We start from the raw sequence: 24080 nt of genomic DNA, 5'->3' as shown, positions 1-24080 counted from the left end.
TTGCTATTTTGACGTGCCATGGCATGTCAGAACTGCAACATAAGCTTAACCACCAGTAGGCTATACACAGCACAAACATGCAAACGATTAGCCCAATTTAAATATTATGATGATGATGTGGATTATGGATACAATCCTAGAATAATTTGTATGACATTATTATAGGCTAATCCAAGAATAAGAATCTATCAATTTTTTTTCCAAAAAGGGGCTGCATGAATGAACACTGTAGTAGGCTATGCCATACGTTAAAATAATAAGAACATCCTTCTAAAACAAAATCTTGTTTTTCGGGTAAATTATAACATTGGTTAAATTATTTGGGAAGGAACAGCTGATACAGCAGTAAGAATTTATACAAGCAATGCATCTGCAAACACATACCTTCTTGACACAGACATTGTGTAAAAGCCCATAATAGCATATTAAATAGCAACAGCGCCAGAGATCCTCCCACAAAGCTACTTGCACTTCACGCTTCTAACTTACGTTTCAGACTTACATTTCAAATACAGCCCACTGTGTGTGCATATATTTATTTTTGTGAGCAAACCTGTATTCACACCAAAACTGTGGTGGAATATAACAATTGCATGCCCTGGTTCACAAAATCTTAGGAAAACCAAGGAGCAGGCCTACAGAGAGGGGAATGGAGATGAAGATAGGCTTGCCAGACAAAAGCTAAACAAAGCCATTAGGGAAGCAAAAGCTGCCTACAAGGTGAAGATGGAGAAACAATTTAGCACCAATGACTCCTCTTCAGCCTAAAGGTCACTGAGGAACTTGACAGGCTATAAAAAATAAAACACAACAAGCTTCCCCTTCTGCTAAACTGGCCAATGATTTGAATGTATTTTATACCCAATTTGAGAGGTCCTCTTCTCCTCTCCCCTCCCCAGGGTATCTTATCCACACAGCCCAAAAACCATGGAATCCATCGAAGCACGGAGGAGAACACGCCCCCCCCCCCCCCCCCCCCCCCCCCCCCCCCAATCAAGCCCCCTTTAGTATTGAGGAGAAGGGCATACACCGGCTATTCAGCCGGCAGAATGCATGGAAAGCAGGGGGCCCAGATGGGATCTCGCCTGCCACTCTGAAGCACTGCGCCAGTCAGCTTGCTGCAGTCTTTACAGACATTTCCAATCAGTCTGTTGTTTTATCTAAGGTTCCTGCCTGTTTTAAATCCTCCATCATTATCCAAGTCCCGAAGAAGAGTAGTGCCCAGGGCCTCAATGAACACAGACCCGTGGCCCTAACATCAGTGGTAATGAAATGTCTAGAGCGGCTGGTTCTGTCCCATCTCAAACCCATTACAGCTCCCAATTTTTGATCCACTGCAGTTCGCAATAGAGCAAACCGCTCAGTGGAAGATGCAGTTAACCTAAGTCTGCATTTTGCTCTGGACCACCTAGATTCCCCTGGCTCTTTTGTCAGGATGCTGTCTGTGGATTTCAGTGCCGCCCTTAACACAAGCATACCCGAGCGGCTGCAGGGAGAGATATCACTGAAGGGGGTGGAACCCTCTATCTGTCGCTGGATTATGGATTTCCTCACCAACAGGCAACAGCAGGTGCGGCTTGGCCATCACATGTCTGATCCCCGGTCCACCAACACCGGAGCACCTCAGGGGTGCGTGCTGTCAATGTTACTCTACTCACTGTACACCCATGACTGCACTTCCAACAACTCCATCAAGCTGATTCACTTTGCAGACGACACCACCTTGGTCGGCCTTATCAAGGGCAACAACGAGTCTGCATATAGGCAGGAAGTTTTTCATTTGTGGTGTGACAAAAATAATCTGGAACTCAACCAAAAAAAGACAGTGGATATGCTGAAAGACTTCCGCCATGCCCCCTCTCCTCTACTGCCAATAACCATCAATAGCTCTGTTGTCAAGGCTGTGGAATCATTCATATTCCTAGGCACCACAATAACAAATAACCTGAAATGGGAGGAAAACACCTCCATCATTAAGAGGGCGCACAGTGGAATGTTTATCCTGAGACAGCTACGGAAACAAAACATCTCCAGCTCTGTTCGGTCCAGGTTTTAGAGAGCCACTGTTGAAAGCCTTCTGACTTCGTCCACCTCTTTGTGGTATGCCTCAGCATCCGCTTATGCAAAGAACAAGTTGCAATGTATCGTGCACACAGCAGAAAGGCTGACTGGACAGGGGCAGCTGTCAATCAGTGACCTGCATGAGGCCAGGGTCAGAAAGAGGGCAGGTAAAATTGCTGCTGATAAGTCTCATCCGGCAAACAACGTCTTTGAGCTGCTCCCCTCGGATAGGCGGTACCATGGCATCAGGAAGGACCTCACGCCAACAAAATAGCTTTTCCCCTAAGGCTATTTCTCTCCTTAATCAATGACTACACCCCCCCCCCCTTCCAAAAGGAGTCTGATTTGGATTATTTTATTATTCCTAATTTATAGAACTGTTTTTAATATCATGTTTTACTAGAGCTATGTGCATTTTACTGTCTGTCCAGTTGTGTGTTAAGCACTGGATGCCAAGTTAAATTCCTGTGTGTCCATTGATGCATTTGGCGAATAAAAGCAATTCTGATTCTGCAACATGTCGATTTTTCAACCTTCTGTACCAAACCACAACAACCAGACATGGTCTCAAACCAAAGGCAGCTGTCTGTTATTTTCCCTTGTTATCCTGGTACTCTAGTAGACTGGTGTTGCAAGCAATTTTGGACAGCGATTGGCCGGATGTAGACCTTGACCGGATGTTGACCGTGGGAAGGTCAGCTCCAGATTGGTGTTCATTCAGAAAATTGGACTTGTTAGTTATGTTTTCTTATTTATTTTTATGTTGTCTTCTATTATTTATGGGAGCTACAGGGAGTCTGAAAGATCTAGCAGTCGATTGCGATCGACAGGTTGGCAACCACTGTACTAGCACAATCGTCAGTGAAGGATTATTCGGGTTTTATTAAATATGTGTAATGTTTGAATCACCAGGGTCAGCAAGATGGTCTCTTAAAACATCAACAACATATAGGCCGTAACATTGACATCTGTCTTAATTTGCTTTGGCTTCCTAGTTGGATGGTTTCCACTCCTGCCTCTGTCCTATTCCAACACAGATACTCAAACAATGAATTTGCTGTCTGTGTTTATTCAAACAGGGTCATAGGTCCAACTGACCAATCGAATGAACAAACGTAATTCCAGCTCTGAAGAGAATGATTAGCACAGTGTGTCAACATCTCTACCTTTTCTTTGAACAGCCAGGACATATTAATTAGAGCTTGACGGATTGGTCTCTGTCGGGCCGGGGGAATTTCAGTCATGGGTGCAGCTTGGGTCTGTAGCATTGTATTGTTGGTTTGTATGACAAATATACCATCACCGTCCTGACTTCAAGAAAGACTTTCTCTCGCTCTCTCTACTTCAAAACGAAAAAATAAATAACATTGTCGGCATATACAATTTAAATAATTAAATAATACAATTCTGAAATACAAATAAATACTGTATTTCAGAATTGCATAAAGAACTGTTTTCAAACAGAGCAAGAGAGAGCGAGAGGGAGATGATGGGTTTACCCATTATTCATCTGCTTCTCAATGAGCACGGTCGATAACTCCCTGGAGTAGACACATGCATACACACACTCACAAAAAAAACAGACACACACACACACACACACACACTAGCATGTGTCAGCTTAGTGTCCTCGCTAGCTAACCCAGATGTGGATTCCTAATACAATTCCATCTTGAGTGTGGAGGGAGTATGCACTTGCGTCTTATGTTGGTGGTTGTTACGGTCCAAGGAAGGGGGAGCCCAAATGCACGACAACAGATGAGGTTGTAACAGTCGAAAAGTTTATTCGTTGTGAATGAGCAGAGGCTGGTTGATGAGGAAGGCCAGCCGGGTCGGTGTGGAAACCAGGAAGACGACGTTGGAGGACAAAGTCGTAGTGGGAAGGTCTGGGCGGATCACTTCTACCAGAACGGAGAGAAATGCAAGTCAGGAACGTTGCATACATAACTAGACGGTTTTTACGATCGATGAATGGTTGGGAAGCCAGGGTGGATCAGCAGGAGTTGTTGATTATGATGATCCCCAGATGTGTATGGTTGAGTAGTAGAAAGGAGGAGTCCGGAGAAGCTGAAGTCGGCTTGCTCCGCCCACAACAAAAAAACACAGCTCCCGCCAGGACCTACGGCAGGAGCCGTAACAGCGGTAGAGAGAACAGGGAACATCAATGGTCCGCTCAGAAATCGGCCCTTCTAGTGCTCCAACAGTAATCCCACACTCTTACGCCCCTCTTACTACCACCATTTCCATTATTACCATGACTTAAACAAGGTGGGCTTGCTGATTGGCTGACACACACATTAGTCATGAACATGGAGCTCTTGCGTGGGCTGATGAAGGGGAGTTGGGTAATGTTGGGGTACAACTTGAGGGGCAGCCCCTTATAGCGAAACAAACATAAACCTATTAAAGAAAGCAAAGTGCTTCTTTGATTGAGAATTATTAAAATAAATGTAAATGCATTTCTTTGTTTTTTGCTTTTCGCATGCTATTAGATAAGAGACATTATTCATTTTTCTAGTGTTACTATGTGTATGACAAATTTGACTGGATTGTATATAGTAATGCGCGATATAAACGATATACGATATAAACAATAAAGAAATGGCCTACGATAGAGATTGTAATTCTATCGCTCTATCGCGATAATGCATGTTGATGACGCAAAATACAATGTTTAATTTTTGGTTTGGTGCAATTCCTTTTCACATTGCAATTTTCGCAACAGTGCCAGAATTCGTCAACCAAACCTGCATGTGTGCAAAGAACGTTAACCCATTTGTACCGGCTGCTGTGCGGCGCAACATTGTATCTAGTAGATACAATGTTGCTCCCCGCAGCCGGTACAAATGGGTTAATGGTAAACACGCATTGATGCGCAATCCGGTCTTAAAGGTAAACACGCACAGATGCGTGATCCGGTCTGAATGGGTTAAATCATTGGACAAAAAGGTCTGGGGCGTTGTAAGGTGTTAAAGAAAAAGGGGGGGAAGCACCGGTGAAAGTCAACAATCATGGATATCCAGCGTGATATACATTGATCTGCGGACTGGTCCAACTCCTTCTCCCTCATCCTGACTCGGAATGTGTTAAATGCATCGGCATTTTTAAGTTATGTTTTCCAGCATACTTTTTACTTGCTTTTGTCGGACCGTCGGGTGGTGGCTCAACATGGAGCAAAGAGGAGACGGAATGTCTTTTGGATATCGGACCCAAATATCCAAAAGACGGCAATGTCTCCGAGACCACCTCTCCGGCTGGGTCAACCTCCTTTTGATGGTTAAAAATATCACGTAATCGACAAAAATCTTAACAATCAATGATCGATCATCAATTAATCATGCCCATCCCTAATTGTCAGTACAGTGTCTGTTCCTTATCTAGAAAGACACCCGTTTTTCCTGTTCTCTGCATCTTGGGTGGCATTTAAGAACCAAGGACTTAAACTAAGTGTTGTGTCTTTTAGAATGGTTTGCACTAAAGGAAGGAAACCCAATACTAATTTTATTTATCTGCAACATTATGTTGTATGATTAGTGTTTCACAATAAATGTTCTCGAAATGACATACTATATTTCTCTTTTTTTTAAATACATTTAGCAGTTCGGCTTTCCTTAGGGTCTATGTAACTTGTTCTGAAACGGTTACTTTATGATTTTATATCGTGATATATATCGTTATCGCAAGAGGCTGCAATGTATATCGCAATATGGATTTTAGGCCATATCGCCCATCTCTAATTGTATATACTGTAGTAGGGATGGACAATTCGGTGCAGCTACAAGGAAAACACCAGCATCGGTTTCAAAGGTTGCAGCTAAAATGATTCCATACATAAACCAAACAAAAAATGTCTTCTCTGTTTATTTTTTCTTGTTCTTTGCAGAGTCCCACTTCAAAGAGAAACGGGCCCTTAATGGTGTGATTTGGTGTGATGAAACCTTGAGTGATATTCTCAATCAGGATTCTTATACCAGCACCATTTCTGGTATAAGAATACCAGAAACTCCAACAAACTCACACCTCAGTGACATCAAGTGAAGCCGGGTGGCACGTACATGTATTCCCAGGCGGATTTGTTTTCTCAAGGCTGTGGGAGTTCATCCAGTGAGCTATGAGCCTTTTTCTTTCACCATGTTACAAAGAACTGCCTTTGGTTAAATGTTGAACAAGTGGTAAACCAGTGATTACGTAAGAATACCGTTTTATTGACTGAAACCAGCCTAACAAGATTTATTTCCTCATACTGTAGAGCAAAACAACCGTATCACAGAATTTGTTTCATATGCAGTAAATATTAAGTGTGGTTTTATTCTATGATGAATGGCGTCTTCTTCTTTTCAAAGGCGCAATCAGGACAGCTTGATACATTTATCATCTCCAACAAGCTCTGCCGTGTGTTTTGTAACTGATAGCAATCCATTTTGCTGATGAAATCCCATCCATGCCCCGCTCGCATTCTTATACATATGTACTCAACCCTGCAACTTGATGTCCCCATTATTTTACTATCTATCTATTTGTCTCTCTCTCTCTCTATCTAGTGAAATCGATTACGAGGGGTGCATTTATGTTCAGAGAAAAATGTATTAAGTATATTTTTATTTTTCGTCATGCTGCGTCTGTTTGCATGTGCCTCGGTCACACTGGGCATCATTTTCTTGCTAACCTTGAAGGACCTTCAACGGCAGGTTGTGAAGAACCGCTAGGCCTCATCGTTTCAGATCCAACCGGTCCGACAGCTCCCCCTGGTGGCCATCCAGTGAATTGACCATTAAAAAGTTTAAAGAAATAAAAAGAAATAATTGTGATTTTGCTAAATAACTTATTTAAAGGGTAACAGTTGTATGTATGCTTATTTTGTAATATATATCATATAAATTAACTACGATAGGCCAATATATATATATATATAGATATATAATTATTTTTTTTAGTATTATTATTTTTAATTGTACATTTTAGGAAAGAATAGTGTGTTAAAAGTGCTCCAGGTCAAAATGGAACAGTTCTAACAGGCCAGTAGGATTGTTCTTCACACATGTGTTAGTTTTAGTTTCTTTAATTTGTTGACTCCTGTGTTGGCTAGGGTGAGTTGTTTTTACAGATGGAAGGATCTGATTGTGCACTAATGCTGTAGGCCCCTCTGGGAGATTTGACCCTATGAGAGCTTTGAGTCAGTCTACCAAACAGTCCCATATAAATGCAATCATAGCACTAAGCTGGCCACACAGAAAACATGGCTGTGAAATCCACAGTAATTGAGTGTGTTGCTGCAAAGTAACGGGTGGATCTACAGGGGGGCAAGGGCAGCTGCGGGCGAAGTTACAACACTAGACAATTCTAGCTAGGAGTATTTTTATTTGATTAGCTAAGCAGTTTAACTACCTACTAGGACTAAACAATTCACTAACTCTCTCATACCACAGCAATGAGGCTGCCCAAATTAAACCATCTCACATCCTTTACCATAAGATTTGGGATAATAACAAATTATAATAATAAGTAGTAAATTAGTCACTACTGATAAGTAGTGCATGGTCCTACAGTGTATTTTAATGTAAAGAATTTAACCCAAGCTTTTTACATCTTGACTCTTGCAGGCCAGAGCAGCTGGACAGTGACAAGCAGCATAAAACAATTAAAAGGAAAGCTAAAAGTGGGGATATTGACAATTTCTTGGCAAAGAAAATTCAGAGAAGTGAACAGAAGGAAGAGAAGGAGGCAAATGATGAAAGACAGAAGGCCTATACTGGAGAGAGCAGGAGTCTCAAAGCAAGAGAAGGCCACAGAAGGAGATAAAGAAATATGTGATGGAGAAGAAGGAAAAGAAGAAATGAATGTGAGGGATGAAGAGGAGGTTTCGGATTCAGAGAGGGACAGAGGCAGGGAGAGATCAGCAGGCAGATTAAGACGACAGGAAGGCAGAGGGTCCTGAAGTCGAAGCTAGACCACATGGTATGTTTCTATTCTCCTTACTTACGAGAAACAGCACGCAAAAGCACTCGATTTGGATATGTTTGTGAAACGCTTTGCTGCACAACAACTGGCATCGCCTGAAGCTCTCTTGAAAAAGATGGCTGATGTCATTTGTAAGTCATATGCACTTCTATTGTACTTACAAATAAATATAAGGTAGCCTGCATTTACTTTTCTTTAGTATTGTTTGGCGTTTTATACTTCTACTCCACTACATCTTGGCAATTATTGTATGTTTTATTTCATGTTAAAATGTTTGCAATTAAAGCTATGGTGGGTAATTTTTTTACTGTAATATTTGGCAAAACTGTCATAATAGACAGTCAGCTATATGTAGGTGAAGTGCTCTGAGAATATCTGCCCATTACTTTGCTCTCCCCTGCCTATGTGTGCCGCCCCCAAAAATTGCCACCGCTCATGTACACTTTGACCAATCAGAGCGAGGCTCTGATTCTCCGTTCTTATTGGCTGTGGGACTGTCCGTTCACCTTGGCAACGACGTTGGTGCGTCCCCGCTTGTGCGTTCACGAGCCTAGCAGTCGGACAGTTTTGCACTACTACGGCGACAACAAATGAATAGCAATGTCTTCATCAACGGCCCCTAAATTTCCCATTCCCGGGATACCAACAACTAACACCGCTAAAACAGCGGAAAAAAAGAGGAAAGACACTTGTTGAAAGGACAGCTACTAAAAGGGAGGCGGAGAGAGCTCGAAATAAAACCAGAGTAAACATTGGCCTGGCTTATGAGCGATGGAGAGAGTTATGTGACCTGAGAAACGTAAAATCGGACGCTGAGATGGCTTCATTTCTTATAGACAGGTAAGGAATAGTGATATCTCTCCATGGTATATTGTGAAGAATATGTAAAGTGTCGGCTGGTATGTTTTTTTACTAGGCAGAGCCACGATAACTGTAACATTACGGTTCTGTAATGTAACCGTTTCAATCGGCCCATGGTTCTTTTCCGGTCCGTTTTATGTGTTAGTTATGGTCACACTAACCTGTCGGAATAACACAGAGATTGTGCTCACACGTCGCCTAGGCTTCAACGCAACTGTGGATAATGTCACGTTTGTGTAAAAGCTACTTTGATACAACTGCCAAGATAAGCACAGCGAGGGAAGTGTAGCATATGATATTCCATGTATTGTAATAACTGTTGCAAGCTAGCAGCAGCCTTGCTAAGTTTCGCGATCGCTTTAAAGTGACGGTTTCCTTGTGTGTAATCTGGCTTTCTGTGTCATTTTAACAAATATATATATATTTTTTTTAATTCCGATTATGTTTTTCTTTATTGTCCAATCACTGTTGTGCTTGACCTGTTTTGAGTAAGATGTTGATGCAGCTCAATATGTACTTATGTAGTTATCAGCACTAATGTTTAATTACCTCGGAATCTGACATGGTGTTTCGTCTTCCTATCAATGTAACTGAATTCACATGAACGCGCATAACTGACGTTCGGAGGGAGGAGCTACAGCAGGTAGGGCGTGGCAGGGAGGGACCAGAGAGAACACAACGAATCTCAACGGCTGTTTTCTCCCAAATTACCCACCCTAGCTTTAATAGGCTACTTCTATTATATTTTTAAGAGATGCACAGTTTTGTTTTGTTTGAACACTGGGTTTGTTCCTGTTGTGCACTAAGAATGGTTGGGTAGTGCGGTTGTGTCATGGCTTGATGTAACAATAAATAGTTTAAATGTATTGTTGTTGAAATATCAATGTTAACTATAATATACAATTATATACAAATTATATTAACCTTGTTTATATAATTACTATTCACAATAAAAGGAATTGTATGCCTTATCCCTATACCTAGAGATACCTCCCTTCCTCTCTCTGACTCAGAGCTATTAAGATTGTTGTCATTTGCGTTCCAACTTTAGCCACGAAGTCTACTCAAACTCACGGTGTGTTCCAGATGCCTCGGACACCAGCCTTCTGAGTTGCACTTGTGACGTCATTTCCTGTCTTGTAGCACTTATAGCGTTCCCGTTCGTCTTTGTGATGTGTCATGTTATTGGCTAGTCGTTGTTATTGTTTGCTACATTAGCCTCTTTAGCAAACCAGCTCGAAAACAAACAACACAACCTTACATTGTATTGCACGCACAGCAAGACCGTGCAATGCATAAATTGGTGACCGGAATAAAGTAGCAATGTAATCAAGAGTGTAAGAGCATTTAAAATCTACATTAGAATGACCAACGTGGTACAAATACAAAGAAAATAAATCTCTTCATGGGCGCAGCCATTTCTGTTTTTGTTTTCCTCACTGAACTCGGTATACTCTCAGAATTCCGAGAGGGACCGACCAAAAGGGGGCGTGCCTCCGTGAAATGCCTTACGAAAGCTGAGAGAATTCCCCACTTGCAACTCGGAAGGCTGGTGTCAGAGGCTTCTGGAACACACTATCAGGCCAGTCGACTGACTTCTTTGTTGTGTAGATTCCTTTAACTGTGTTGCAGTCTTGCAGACACTCGACGATGGTCAATCCCACTCACCTTTGTTACCTTTGTATTCACTTCCCACAATGCAAACGTTTCCCAATAAGAATCTTGTTCACCCATTGTCTCACGGAATGTATCCTTAGTAACTTTGCTGCCTGCATTTTCCCATGATCGTGCACTGAAATTAGATCAAATATTTCGCTGGCCGATGTGTCCTAAAAATAAGCCTCGCCTTAACCACTCGGCTATAATGAGAATACTATGATCAGTTACTAGGTACTGTCAGTCTTAACTATGGCAACCACAAGACTTACAGAATAGAAATATGGAATAGAATATAATTTTAATGGGAATTATTATTTTTAAGCAAAATGTGTGTCTTTACATGGACGTTGCAATTTGAAACGAACGGGAAGGACACCATGATATAGCTATAACACAATAGCTTTTTGCTTGCTTTTAACCTTTCTTAACCCAACTTAATAACTTATTTTTATATAAATAACAAATGGACAGGTACATTTACGATCAGATTATTTTTATTTATTCTGTACAACTATACAAGCTATACCAAGCTCGTGCTGTTGTACTTGAAAGATTTATTCATAAATAATATGAACTATATGCATCGATATATAACTAATATTTAAAGAGATAAACGTAGACATAAATATACAGTGTTGGCGCCTGGTCTGTGATGCTCAACAGTGGGATAACCAACATAATAACAGTAATAATAATAATAATAATAATTATAATAATAATAATAATAATAATAATAATAATAATAACAGTCCTTCGGTCCATTTAGGCGTGATTTCATTATAAGGGTTCAGTTGGGTCAAGAGGGTTGGCCACAGGCCTCTTACCGCGAGACCGGCCCAGTGTGTGTCTGGTCTCCACACGTTCCTCCAGCCAGCCTGTCTTCATCTTGTTCTGGTGGGGTTAAAAGGCCTCCTGATTGCAGGGCTTACTCAGCACACCTGTGAGTGGTAAGCTGAGACACCGGAGTGGGGCGGGGTCTCTATGATACAGCTTTTAGAGTAGCACCTCCCATCCAACACCACATCCCTTGGCTGCCTTTGCCTGCCTTTGCGGCCACCATGTGGCCCTGTGGGGCACTGCTCAGCGACCGGGCCACCACAACAGATATAGATATACAGATATATGTTGATATTGATGTCCAGCAGCAGGTAAGCAAATATGAGGTGCAGAGGTGAAACTCTTTCTTGGTGGCTCCCCCCTAGCCACCCGATCCTGGTCTTTATTCATTGAAGCAAGGAGCCTCTGTCTCTTCTTATCTGCTTCCATGCCACCTGGAAACAAATCAATCCCAAATGTTTACTATTTCAGACAAGCAGAATTCCACAGGCTGAGGCTAAATCATATAATTTCTGGTTAAATGTAATTATGTTCAAATAACTAATTATAATTATAAGTACAGCGGTTAAAGTGAACGTAGGAGGCCGAGAAACGTATCTCGCCAAGAAGGTATTGTGGTGTTGTTGAAGGTGACAAACACCAAGTTGGATCAACAACAGTTAGATCCGGTCTGCAGTTAGACCCTCTGCCACATCGCAATACATCCGGGTGGGTGTTAATTTAAAGTACATTAAGTTAAACAGGTCTGTAAAATATTTATACTTTTGTGCCTGTAAAAAAATAATACAGTGGCAAGCAGCGCGAGAAGGACGAGACGGGAGCCCAGATTAAGCGGGTATGCAACTCTCGTGCCCCTTACACCGCACGACTCCGAGAGTTGCCTTTATTGAACGCAAGCACATGACACACCAAAACACAGTCAACAAACCCCACACAATGTCTCTGCCGCAAAGGACCTGGGAGGGCGCCAGAGGTCAAACTTGTGATCGTCCTAACCCCCCCCCCCCCCCCCCCCGGATCCCTTGCGGCACCCTGAACACGGCGACCACTCCCACAGTCGCCACAATACATTAGCCTACTACACACACATTCTGATGGTCGAACACCTGTCTCGCTGCAGGAGTCTCGGTCAACATAAATTACATCTGGATCTGGCTCTGGATCCGCAGTGCCCTGGTAGTACTTGACGATGCCTTAACACAAATCAACAGTATAAAAACATTAACAATTTCCTCGGTGACCAATGTAAACAGAGATTTATCAAAGGTGTAGCAAGATTTGCCTGAACCATTTTTGTGGAGTCAAGCTTTAAGATCCTCCCATATGTTGAAGTGATGGCACCCTTCATCTCATCCGGATGACCCCGGATCTAGTTGGCAAGGACCACGTAAAACCACTGTGAAAAAGGTAGAAGGGTGGTGGCGTCCGAAAGACAGCTTCCTCACATTGGTGACGGCACTCTTCCTTTTGTGAGGCTCACAGTTAAACAGGTATTCGATATCTATATCTATATATTTATATCTATCTATCGATCGTGCGCCTGGCCCAATCTTCACTGTAATGATGCGTCTGGCCCACTCTTCACTGTGAAGACACTGGCCAATCCACTCACAGTCGGCTGCCTTGATGACCCGCGTGAATTTTCTGGGGAGGAAACTCACCCAATTCACAACTCAGGTAGTCACCTCAGGTTGGAAACATATGCAGATGCGGGAGGAGGAAGGGGTTAGCTCCTGCTGGTGGCTGAAAGACGGCATTCTTCAATGTGGTCTAGCAGCCCAACTGCACTACTGATATTTTTCCACACTGCTCACAACATGCCTCTACATGAAATTCTAACAAATGTTCAGAGAACTGTTTGAATTCGCTTGCTACAAAGAGAGCACTTTATCTGCCCTGGAATCTGAAATGAAATGCTCTGAGCTGGCTGCCGGCCTGCAATTGAGTCGCTCTGTGTGGCCGGGTCTGGTCGCTTCCTGCGAGGTGAATCCGTCTGATCAGCTGACTGTGAAGAAAGTTATTTACAGTTTTCAGAGGTCGGATAATACTTTTTTGGATCAATCCAGGCACAACTAATGGGCTGAAAATAATCTGCTTGGATATTTAAATTGCCTATTGGAAAGGCTAATACACAATTTAAATAAATGCTAAATATAATAATTTATTACGTTACGATAGCCTCATTGCAGATTATTTTTCCAAAGATGTCACATGTACGGGGTAGGTCGATGAATACAGGAGTAAATTATATTTCAATATTTCATGTGTCAAAATATTTGTCAGATAAAGCTAGCTAGTGAGTTACTGGTGGTTATAGTTTGTGTGTACACACAATCTATCGTCTGCAGTAATCCTGAGCATACCCCCCGAGATTTCGTTCTTTCAAATTGCATATTACCACAGACAATGTTTCTGTGTAGTAGGCCTATATAAAAAATGCATACAAATTTGCGTTTGCATAGCGATTTTTGTTAACATCGGTAATTTTGTATATCGTAATATCGTAGCCGTCTTAGTTATCTTGCGTGACATGACCTGTTAGCAATATATGGTTGGACTTGGCAGAGACATATAGAGTTTTCCCTGCCTCTCCTCACTAGTGTCCCCTCTTTCTTTGCTCTTACTTTCCCCTGTCTTAGTCTCCTCATCCCTTCTTTCCTCAGTCTTTAAAGCTGATGCAAGTAGAAGACATGGCACTGTTCATTTTTTAATATTCAAGATGATATATTAGACCTGTGTCACCTTTAAAATCTAGGACAACATGGAGGATAGGGCACAGATATGTTCTGAGTTAATTCACGTTTTATATAATTGATGCATAAATAAATAAGTAAAAATACAAGAAACGTGTGTGTGTGTGTGTGGTAAATAAATGTGTTTTGAATTTTATTATATAGCATTTATTGGTGAATAAATGTAACCAGAAAGATGAATTTTATTCCATTTACTTTCCAACCTGTGGAATGCCATTCACATTGATAGTCACCTTGTTCCCTTCTGTCTTATCTGCAGTCATAAACATTACATTTGTATTCAAGAACCCTTTAGGTACCATGGGAATTGGTTAGGATTTATAAGAATTTGAGTTATCAACAACTCACTGGTCAAGGTCACTGGTATTGCATTCGTAAAAATATTTTAAAATGTGTACAACAACTGTACAATATTACAACAGTTAATCCATAATTGTACGAACGGGAGCCTCTGAGTTTATTATGTTACTTTTTGGGTGGGTGCGAAATATTAGGGGAAGTCGGCCAAGTTGGATAACTACCGCGGACCCACAAGTAAAACAAGTAATGGACACATTTACTGATCGCTTTTCTACGGAAGCCGGACCAGACCAGACGAGGCTACTACCACTTCAGCGGTGTTTCCGTTCGTCTTGCGTGTGCTTCTGAATTTTTTAAGGATATTTCCAATTATATAAAGATAAATAAACATGTCTTTGGAAGTGGAATCCGCAGAGTAAGTCCCCAACGTTTAGAATCCTTATTCGCAGTCCACAAAGCCGATATATTATTACTTATTATGCATCTTGTTTTCGCATACTGGGGCCTACATTGCTACATGCTAAGCTAATGCGCTGGGACACATTGGTGTAACATCACTGAACAAGTTTTTTTTTCTTTGGAGAGATGAATGAAGTCATGCTAATCGAAGAACGTAGATAATCAACCATGCCAAATTGTGTAACGGACAACATAATTTTCCCTGCATGGTTGCCAACCAGAATAAGTGTTTCTTTAGCAGCGTGCAAGACGTTTGCATATACTGGTGATGAATATTATGAACAGCACCGTACCCAAATGAAAATATACGATTTGTCCCTTACAAAATCCATTGACGGTATTACACAAAAAGTATATCAAATGATGTCCTCGTGATTGGACATGCTAACGTGTGTGTGTGTTTTCAGCGTTATCCGTCTGATAATGCAGTACCTGAAGGAAAACAACCTCCACCGGACGCTCGTGACGCTGCAGGAGGAGTCCACGGTATCGCTCAACACGGTGGACAGCATAGAGAGCTTCGTGGCGGACATCAACAGCGGCCACTGGGACACAGTACTGCAGGCCATTCAGTCGCTCAAACTTCCTGATAAGACACTGGTGGACCTCTACGAACAGGTGTGTTTGAGCTGTAGTCTAGGTTTGGCGGTACTGTTGTAATTCCATTAGGTAATTTAGCAGACGCCTTTGTCCAAAAAAGATGTCTTTAAGCAGCAGGTCGTTTGGGACATCTTGCTCAAAGATGGGCCTCACAGGTTTGATTCAGATATTAGGTATCAAACCCGGGGTCTTTACAGCTGGTACCCTCACCACTACACTATCCTGCCCACTTGATGCCAGCCTCTTCTGTTAGAAAATGGGTTGTGTTTTTCTGTGCTTTGTTATTCATAGACGGAAAATGTAAGTACTATAAATATGGCTTATCGCTGTACTTGATCAGGAGGCTCTTTTAGTCATATCATATCTTTCTCTATCTCATGTTGTATCCCAGGTGGTGTTGGAGCTGATTGAGCTGAGAGAGCTGGGCGCTGCCCGCTCCCTCCTCAGGCAGACAGATCCCATGATCATGCTGAAGCAGACCCAGCCAGAGCGATACATACACCTGGAGAATCTGCTGGCCAGGTCCTACTTCGACCCCCGAGAGGTGAGACCCACACAAAATAGCGGGCTGATTTGCTGCCGTGCTTCACTTTTAGATCCAGGGCTGCATCATTAAAAGAAAAAAAGAGTTATTTGTACCTTGCCTTCTTTATGGTGGACTCAAAGGGGAATCAGCTGACATGATGACAATATATGGGGACCACTGGAGTATCCTGAACTGTGTGTCTGTGTCTGTGTCCAGGCCTACCCAGACGGCAGTAGTAAGGAGAAGAGGCGAGCGGCCATCGCTCAGGCCCTGGCTGGGGAGGTCAGCGTGGTGCCACCCTCCCGCCTCATGGCCCTGCTCGGACAGGTGAGGGACCCCAGGGAACACTCCACCCTCCTTTCAAAATACAGGTCGAGAGTTGAAAGGTTCATGGGCCGCTACCTAATGATTATCTATCACTGGATTGGACTTCTCGATAGAGAGTTTATTGGCCTGCCTCAAATATGAGATGAGATAAGTAGGTTTTTGAGGAACTGTCTGGAAATGTAGATGTCACAGCAGTAAGAGGGTAAAAATGATAAATATATTTTGAAGAACAAATTATAATTAGGAGACATAGTCAATGATGATGATATCGATTAATGCTGCTTTGCGGTGGGACTGTGCTCCAAACATATACACTAACAATTAGGGCTGAATGATTTGTTGAAATAATCGAAATTACGATTATTTAGACCAATATTGCATTTGCGTTTCAGAATGCGATTTTTATTTTTGAGTTCCTTATGTTCTTTAATATTCACTAAACGCAAGCAGTAAATCATTCTACAGTATGACCAGCACAACATTGGAAGCAGTCAACATATAAACTGCTCTTTCCTTGAGGCAAGGCCTATGTGTTGAGATGAATTGATATAAGTTCTTTATCTAACAATTAAATTGTTGAAAGAAAAAATAAATATAAATGTTACTGATCTTCAGTCAGTAACAGTAACAAATCACACAAACTAAAGTGCAGAAATATAAAAAAGAACAGATATGTGGCTCTACCACTCTAAAAATATCTAGATAACTCAAAGTCGTTGTTATAAACATGTAATATATAAAATGTGCGACTTGACCAGGGGGTGTGCTGTACTGTTTATCCGGCGTCTTTACCAAAGCCGTAAACCCAGCCGTGGTCTCCGTGTTGAGGAGCGTAAGAATCTCTTCCTATGAACTCCGCTATGGCCTTTAGTCATTTCACTATGCCGTTTTAAATCGTGGTCCTATATACTCTGGATCATTTCGGTTAGGGATCACTGCCGGGTGGTATTCGGCCTACTTGACACACTTGTGTGTTTTTTGTGCAAATACCAACGAGTCCAAGACAAGTCAGAGACAATACAAAAACGTCTGGAGGCCGGTCCATTTATCCAGTGTCTTTACCAAAGCCGTAAACCCGTCAGTGAGTTGATGAGAGCCTTCCCTATGAGTCATGTCGCGGTTTTGAATCATATAGTGATATACTCTGGATAATTTCGGTCAGTATCCCTGTCGGGTTGTAATTCTACCTATTTGACACACTTAAGTTTTTTTTATGTCAACATCAACAAATCAAAACGTAGCGTGGCAAGTTGTTTTCCTCATCTGCTGCTCTCATTCACATTTCGTGAATGAGGGCATTTCACATGAGCGTAGGTACATGTATGAACCCCTCGTTAACCAGCTGTTTAGGATTGCGACCCCTCTGATTGGTTAGATTGTGTATGATTAAAACAAACACTTTTATCACAGCCTTTGCTATTTGAAAATCGCGTTCTATTACATTGCAATGTCACTTTGAATTCAATTAATCGTTTAGCCCTACTAACAATGGTCATTCAGTGCAGAATAGAAGATTGCATTAGTTACAGCAAGTTAAAGCAACAGAATTAAATGCAGGATAGTTTAGTGATTTTGGTGTTTGATTCTCATCCAAAAGGTTCTGGGTTCAATGTTCAATGCTTGCAGCCCACCAATACCTATCCTTGAGCGATGTGTCCAACCACTACCTCCCGGTTAAGTTGTGTCTCTGCTCTCTCCCAAGTCTCTTAAGTGGCAGCAGCACCAGGGGCTCCTCCCTCCAGGGATGACCATCGACTTGTTCAGGGGAAAAGCAGCCGTGAAAGACGTGGAGGAGGAACGCTTCCCCACGCAGCTCAGCCGACACATCAAGGTACAGGCCCCTCGCCCTTTTGCCCTCTGCTTGCACCACACCAAGCTATAGCATATGTTTTTAAATATCAAGTTGCTTTTCTGTGACTAAAGGTACGGCCACACTGAACGCGTTACACGCGTTAGAGGCGTTGAAAATCTGCATTTTTTCATAGGGAACCATTGGTTAAGGCGCGTAGATGCGTTACACGTGCTAAAGCAGCGCGTTAGATGCGTTTTATGCACCTAAATAACGCCCCCAACGCACTAACGCCCAGAGTTCAGAAAATTAAACTTTTGACGCGCCAATGCGTGACGCTTAGCCGCGATAGCCAATCAGCGTTGAGCTTGACCCGATGTCACTGGCAGAGAGACGGAGGACGCACAGAAGCAGAAAGAACATGGACAACCAAGTCATCGTTTCAGTGTGTGCTGAAACGATGAGGAGGTGGTGAAACTCACCCAGCTGTGAGCGCCTACGGAGGATGTCATGCACTAGAGTTTAGGTTCTCTGCCCGAGCCCGAGCCGACCCGTGGGCCGGTTTGGGACGATATTCCGCACCACTATCCTCGGGTCGGGCCGGGCCTTTGATCGAGCGTTTGTGTTTTTTACATCATTCATCATCAATCATTGCTTTATTGGCCTAATCTGAGGAGAAATCTATGCCATAAACAGAAATATTATAGGCCTTTATTACACGGGTCTTCTCGATGCCGTGGAACGCTCCGTACACTTGCATGGGTAGTAGTCCGGTAACTTGTCAACCCCAGCGTCTTCGGTTGCTAAGCGACGTCAACGTCTTTGGCGGACTATTTCCCTGCTAATTAACACTACGAATGCTGGTAACGAATAAATTGTAAAGAGAAGTTATTTTTTCATTTTGGCAAGTAGCCGTGTAATAAGCAGGATAATGTATAGATCGTCGCCGGTCATTATCGAAAATAAGCCCCTTCAGGGCGAAGCAAGACACCTCCGCTGGGCGGGCTCATCTAGCTGCGTCGGTGCGTTAGGCATGAGGCGACTTTTAAAGTCTCAACAAATGTACAAAAACATACACAGCCATACATTGTGCATGCATGTAAATGTATGTATCGTTTTAGCGGGGGGGTTTCTTCAGGGCCTAACCAACTTTTTGTCTGTGTTCAGTTTGGACAGAAGTCCCATGTGGAGTGTTCTCGCTTCTCTCCTGACGGCCAATACCTGGTAACCGGGTCAGTGGACGGCTTCATCGAGGTGTGGAACTTCACCACCGGCAAAATCAGAAAGGTACCACACGCATGCATGTGCACAAACAGGAGATAGTTGGTGATTGAAGAAAAAATGGAAATGAAATAAAATGGAAAATAAAATGTGGAGCATGAGCATGATTGTTGCTGAATTAGCCACAATTTGTGTTTCTTTTGAAGGTGTCAAATGTAGGGATAAATTGTGTGTGTGTGTAGGATCTCAAGTACCAGGCGCAGGATAACTTCATGATGATGGACGATGCCGTGCTGTGTATCTGCTTCAGCCGAGACACAGAGATGCTGGCAACAGGAGCCCAGGACGGGAAGATCAAGGTTTGCGGCCCAGACAATGGCTATTTCCCTTTCTCTCCATCACCATCTGTGGCATTATTTTTCTTTCTCCCTTAGTTGCAGAGTAGCAACCCGGTGTGCCAGAGCCTGACTGTCAGCAGAGTTTATTGTGAACTTACTATTTGACTATAACTACTTACTAGTTTGCCAGTTAAGAGAAGATTTAATTGAACAGTCTCTTCCTGTTAACCTCTTGAATCATTGCATTTATGGTTTATTCATCTACTTGTTCAACTCTTAAACAGTGGAGGAAATTCAGTCCTGCTACAGCCGGCTTCAGTTACCTCCACATTGTAATTTTGCAAACTTTGGCCAGTCACTTCTGAACCTGGAATTCCGTCTTTGTTCCTCAACTGTGAACATTCTGATGCAATATTACTTGCGTGTGTACAGGTGTGGAAGATCCAGAGTGGGCAGTGCCTGCGGCGGTTCGAGCGTGCCCACAGTAAAGGTGTGACGTGTGTGAGCTTCTGTAAGGACAGCAGCCAGCTGCTCAGCGCTTCCTTCGACCAGACCATCAGGTAACCATGACCTTTAAGCCATGACCCCTACCTCCTTAGCCAATCTGACGAGTGATCGATGGATCGAGGGCTGGATGGAAAGAAAGTTTGATAGATGGATCTTTAGCCAAACATCCATCTATCCAGTTAAGATGGTTGACTGCATGGATGATGGGTGACTATATGGCTAGTTTGATGGATGATGGACACAATAGTAGCATGAATTTGGAGGAAGATGCATTTAAATCACATTTTCATACAAATGTTTATTACTGTACAGTCGACGAAAGCTTCACAGGCCCATATCGAATCCAATTTTTTTTTTTGTAAAATGAAAATATATTTAAAGCATATCTGTCAAACTATTATGAATACTTCTAGGGAAGTAGATACAAACATGGAAAGCTACAAGAATGCTGTAGTCTGTGATCAGAACCTCAGAGCACCTCCGTTTCGAACTCCAGAACCAGTCTTAAAGACCCTAGTGTTCTAGAATCCAGAGTCCGTTGTAAAAGCTAATCTAGACTGTTCTAGGACACAGACTTTAAGACCCCAGATTCTGTACCAGAACCCAGATTCTATGTTCCATTTCGCTAGTGGCAGACGTGCCAAGATTCTGTGAGCCCACAGAATCTAGCACTCTGTGTGGTACCCCGAGTGGTAAGCCCTGGTCTGTGTGTTTGTTGCCATCAGAATCCATGGCCTGAAGTCTGGCAAGTCTCTAAAGGAGTTCAGAGGTCACTCATCCTTTGTCAATGAGGCCACCTTCACGCCAGACGGACACCACATCATCAGCGCCTCATCGGACGGCACCGTCAAGGTAAGCATGGCAGTGGGTTCCTACATTAATGTAAGAGTTGGTAGCATTGAGATGTCTTTATCTGAAATTTGATTGTTTTCCTGCCTTTTTAAATGACTGGGTGGCCTTTTTGTTTGAAGGATGCTTCATAAGAAATCCTTGCCTATAATCAGCAATAATTCTGTTTAACACGTTGAAATAAGATAGTGTTAAGCTGTTTGACTCTTGTCAATCCTTGAGCAAGATGCCCACTCACCCCTATCTGATCAGTAATCATGCTGTATCTGTTCACACCAAAGGCGCAGAGTGATTACATACAAAGTCAGTGCAAATAAATGCACATTTTCTGAGCGGATGGCCTGAATGGCACGGCGTGAATGAGCTGGTTTATACAGATTTTGTGTGATTCTACTCCAGGGAAAAATGCTAATTCGTCATTCGCTCGAGTTGACAAATTAATAATGTAATGGGGTACAACAATCGCTTTGGTGTTGATGTGAACGCACCTTAAGTCCCCCTGGTTCTTTCTGATTCTCAGGTGTGGAACGTGAAGACCTCAGAGTGCACCAGTACATTCAAGTCTCTGGGAACGTCTGCCGGTAGCGACATCACAGTGAACAACGTGGCTCTGCTGCCCAAGAACCCTGAGCACTTTGTAGTGTGCAACCGCTCCAACACCGTGGTCATTATGAACATGCAGGGACAGGTACGTTGTGCTCAAGGTACCGGGAGCTGTCCGGCTAGTCCCTTTTTTACCACCAGGTGTGATTTCGATTAGCCATTAAGAGCTACAATCCATGTCCCTGATGGCTCCGCCCACCAGCTGGTTCGATCCCGGGGAAGGCAGATTGATCATACATCAGGGCGGACACTCTCACTTTTGATGTCACTAAAGGGTCGATTTTGGATCGTCTTGTAACTGCAAATAAACATCACGACTGGTCACAAAATAAGGGCTGTTGTTCTCCTACAGCTCAGATGTCTGCCTGTTCTGGTTAATCAGTCAGTAAATAAGCTTACACGTAGACGCTTTTATCATGCAATATCATACCATACGTTTTGAAGAATTTAGAGTTTTAGGACTATGTATGGATGTGTTTCTTAAATGTTTTATATATAAACGACTGTTCATCTTTAATGTTCATTTGTGTTTGTGTGTTCAGATCGTGAGGAGTTTCAGCTCTGGTAAGAGAGAGGGTGGTGACTTTGTGTGCTGTACTCTGTCGCCGCGAGGGGAGTGGATCTACTGCGTGGGAGAGGACTTTGTGCTGTACTGCTTCAGTACCGTGACGGGCAAACTCGAGAGAACGCTGACGGTACGAACTCCCACCCCTCACTGCGCTGGGTGATCGATGGATAATATGACACCCAGACTTTTAAATGCTGTGTGTACAATTCAAAAACACTCAATTGAGGGGGAGCATGAAAAACGGCATCCCTTCACAGCCTCACCATTTTCTATATAATTCAGCCCCAATTTCATGATTTCGATTTTATTTAGCTGTTTAAAAGGAACCTGTCCCCTTCTATGTACTTCATTCTCGAACTACTACTGTCATATCAGGGATTATACTTCTTCATTCGGTGCTGACTAGTCTCCTGTCCCCCCTCCAGGTCCATGAGAAAGATGTGATCGGCATTGCCCACCACCCCCACCAGAACCTGATCAGCACCTACAGCGAAGATGGCCTCCTGAAGCTCTGGAAGCCCTGAGTGTGGTCCTCAACACGTGTCTGGAATCCATCAAAACACACCTCCTCATCCTTCTCTCTTCACGTCACCCTTCTCATCATCCTCTTCTTCCAGCGAACTTCATTGTCCTTCGAGAGGAACCACATGCTAAAAGTCGAACTGCAGCTAGTTTCCTCTCTGATTGAGACGGGTTCCTACACTTGTTTATTTTTTTCTTGATAGGGTAACATTCATTCTGATGGATCGATTTGCCAATCGTAAACAATGGCAGTTCACTTACAAGTCTAACTGGACTGTGTAGCTGGTGGAGGATGATGTTTGTGGTTGGTTACAAGTTATTTTATTTGCTTCTTTTAGTCTTCTTGGATGAGTTATTTAGAAAAACTTCCTGTAAATATTTTTTCTGAGATTGTTTTTTGTTTTTTTAATATCTGGTTAAATGGAAGAAAATAAAAAGTTTCTCACACAAACAATATGGACACAAGGATATATATTTTTTATTTATAGTGATTGGTGTGCTTTGTGAAATGTTCCATTCTATTGGTAAGTATCTCAATTTTAACATTTCTACCGGCATTTGATGTCAATTCGTCAACCATGTGTCACTCATTTCCTCCTTGAATAACTTTTTTTTACATTTTTTAACTTCTATTAATTGCTTCAAATGTTCACATACGGTCCACTTCCACACAATTATTTTTATATTAATTGTCTGTGCCATTAAAGCTATTTAACCAGATGACTATTGACTACATAGTGAAGCGTCTGTTAAATAATATTTACCACCAGGTTGAGCAGAAAAATCTGATGGGATGGATGTTTAAACCCAACCTTGTGTTCACTGATCATACTTAGGCTACGGAGCTCCACGCATCCATAAACTTTACGTGTCCGGGATGTCCAACCCTCTCTCGGTAATGATCGTCAAAAGAAACGGCTGCCAAGAACGAGCTCCATACACCGTTGCGTTATACTATAAGGCCCAATTCCGTTGCACCCCTTGGCCCAAACCCTTAACCCTACGAAATGGGACGACAACCCTTCAAGACCCAGTTACAGTACGTCAGTAGTTTTTTGATCTTTTGATACAATATCTGTCTCTGAAATTTTACTGTATAGTTTGAATGTCTTAGGAATGCAACCTTACCCACATGGAAAAAGATGGAATGATTAGATAATATTATTTATGCTCACAATCCAAAAACAACATAAATATTGCCCTTTATTTTAAGATCAACATAATATATGAAACCAGAATAAACAGAATTTGAGGTAGTATGCCATACATGTAAAACATAAATATACAAACAAGAACCAGGGCCAAGTTACCTCCCCTTTCTCTGCCTTGCCTACATAGAGAA

The 24080-nt window shown here is 42.4% G+C and overlaps 1 protein-coding gene across 1 annotated transcript; it reads left to right on the top strand.

Annotated features, from left to right (window-relative positions):
• Nucleotides 1-14724: 14724 nt before the first annotated feature.
• smu1a (SMU1 DNA replication regulator and spliceosomal factor a) lies at nt 14725-23371 on the top strand. Its single transcript, XM_079745511.1, has 12 exons — nt 14725-14844; nt 15296-15506; nt 15880-16032; nt 16231-16341; nt 18044-18172; nt 19298-19417; nt 19594-19710; nt 20122-20249; nt 20922-21048; nt 21566-21733; nt 22191-22343; nt 22642-23371. The coding sequence occupies exons 1-12, from the start codon at nt 14819-14821 to the stop codon at nt 22738-22740; spliced, it is 1542 nt and encodes a 513-aa protein (XP_079601637.1). The 5' UTR covers nt 14725-14818; the 3' UTR covers nt 22741-23371.
• The last annotated feature ends 709 nt before the right edge of the window (nt 23372-24080 follow it).

This window comes from Pollachius pollachius (assembly GCF_949987615.1).
Source record: "Pollachius pollachius genome assembly, chromosome: 10".
Classification (NCBI taxonomy): domain Eukaryota; kingdom Metazoa; phylum Chordata; class Actinopteri; order Gadiformes; family Gadidae; genus Pollachius; species Pollachius pollachius.
Note: the sequence above shows the minus strand (reverse complement) of the source record. Positions and strands in the feature narration are given on the sequence as shown.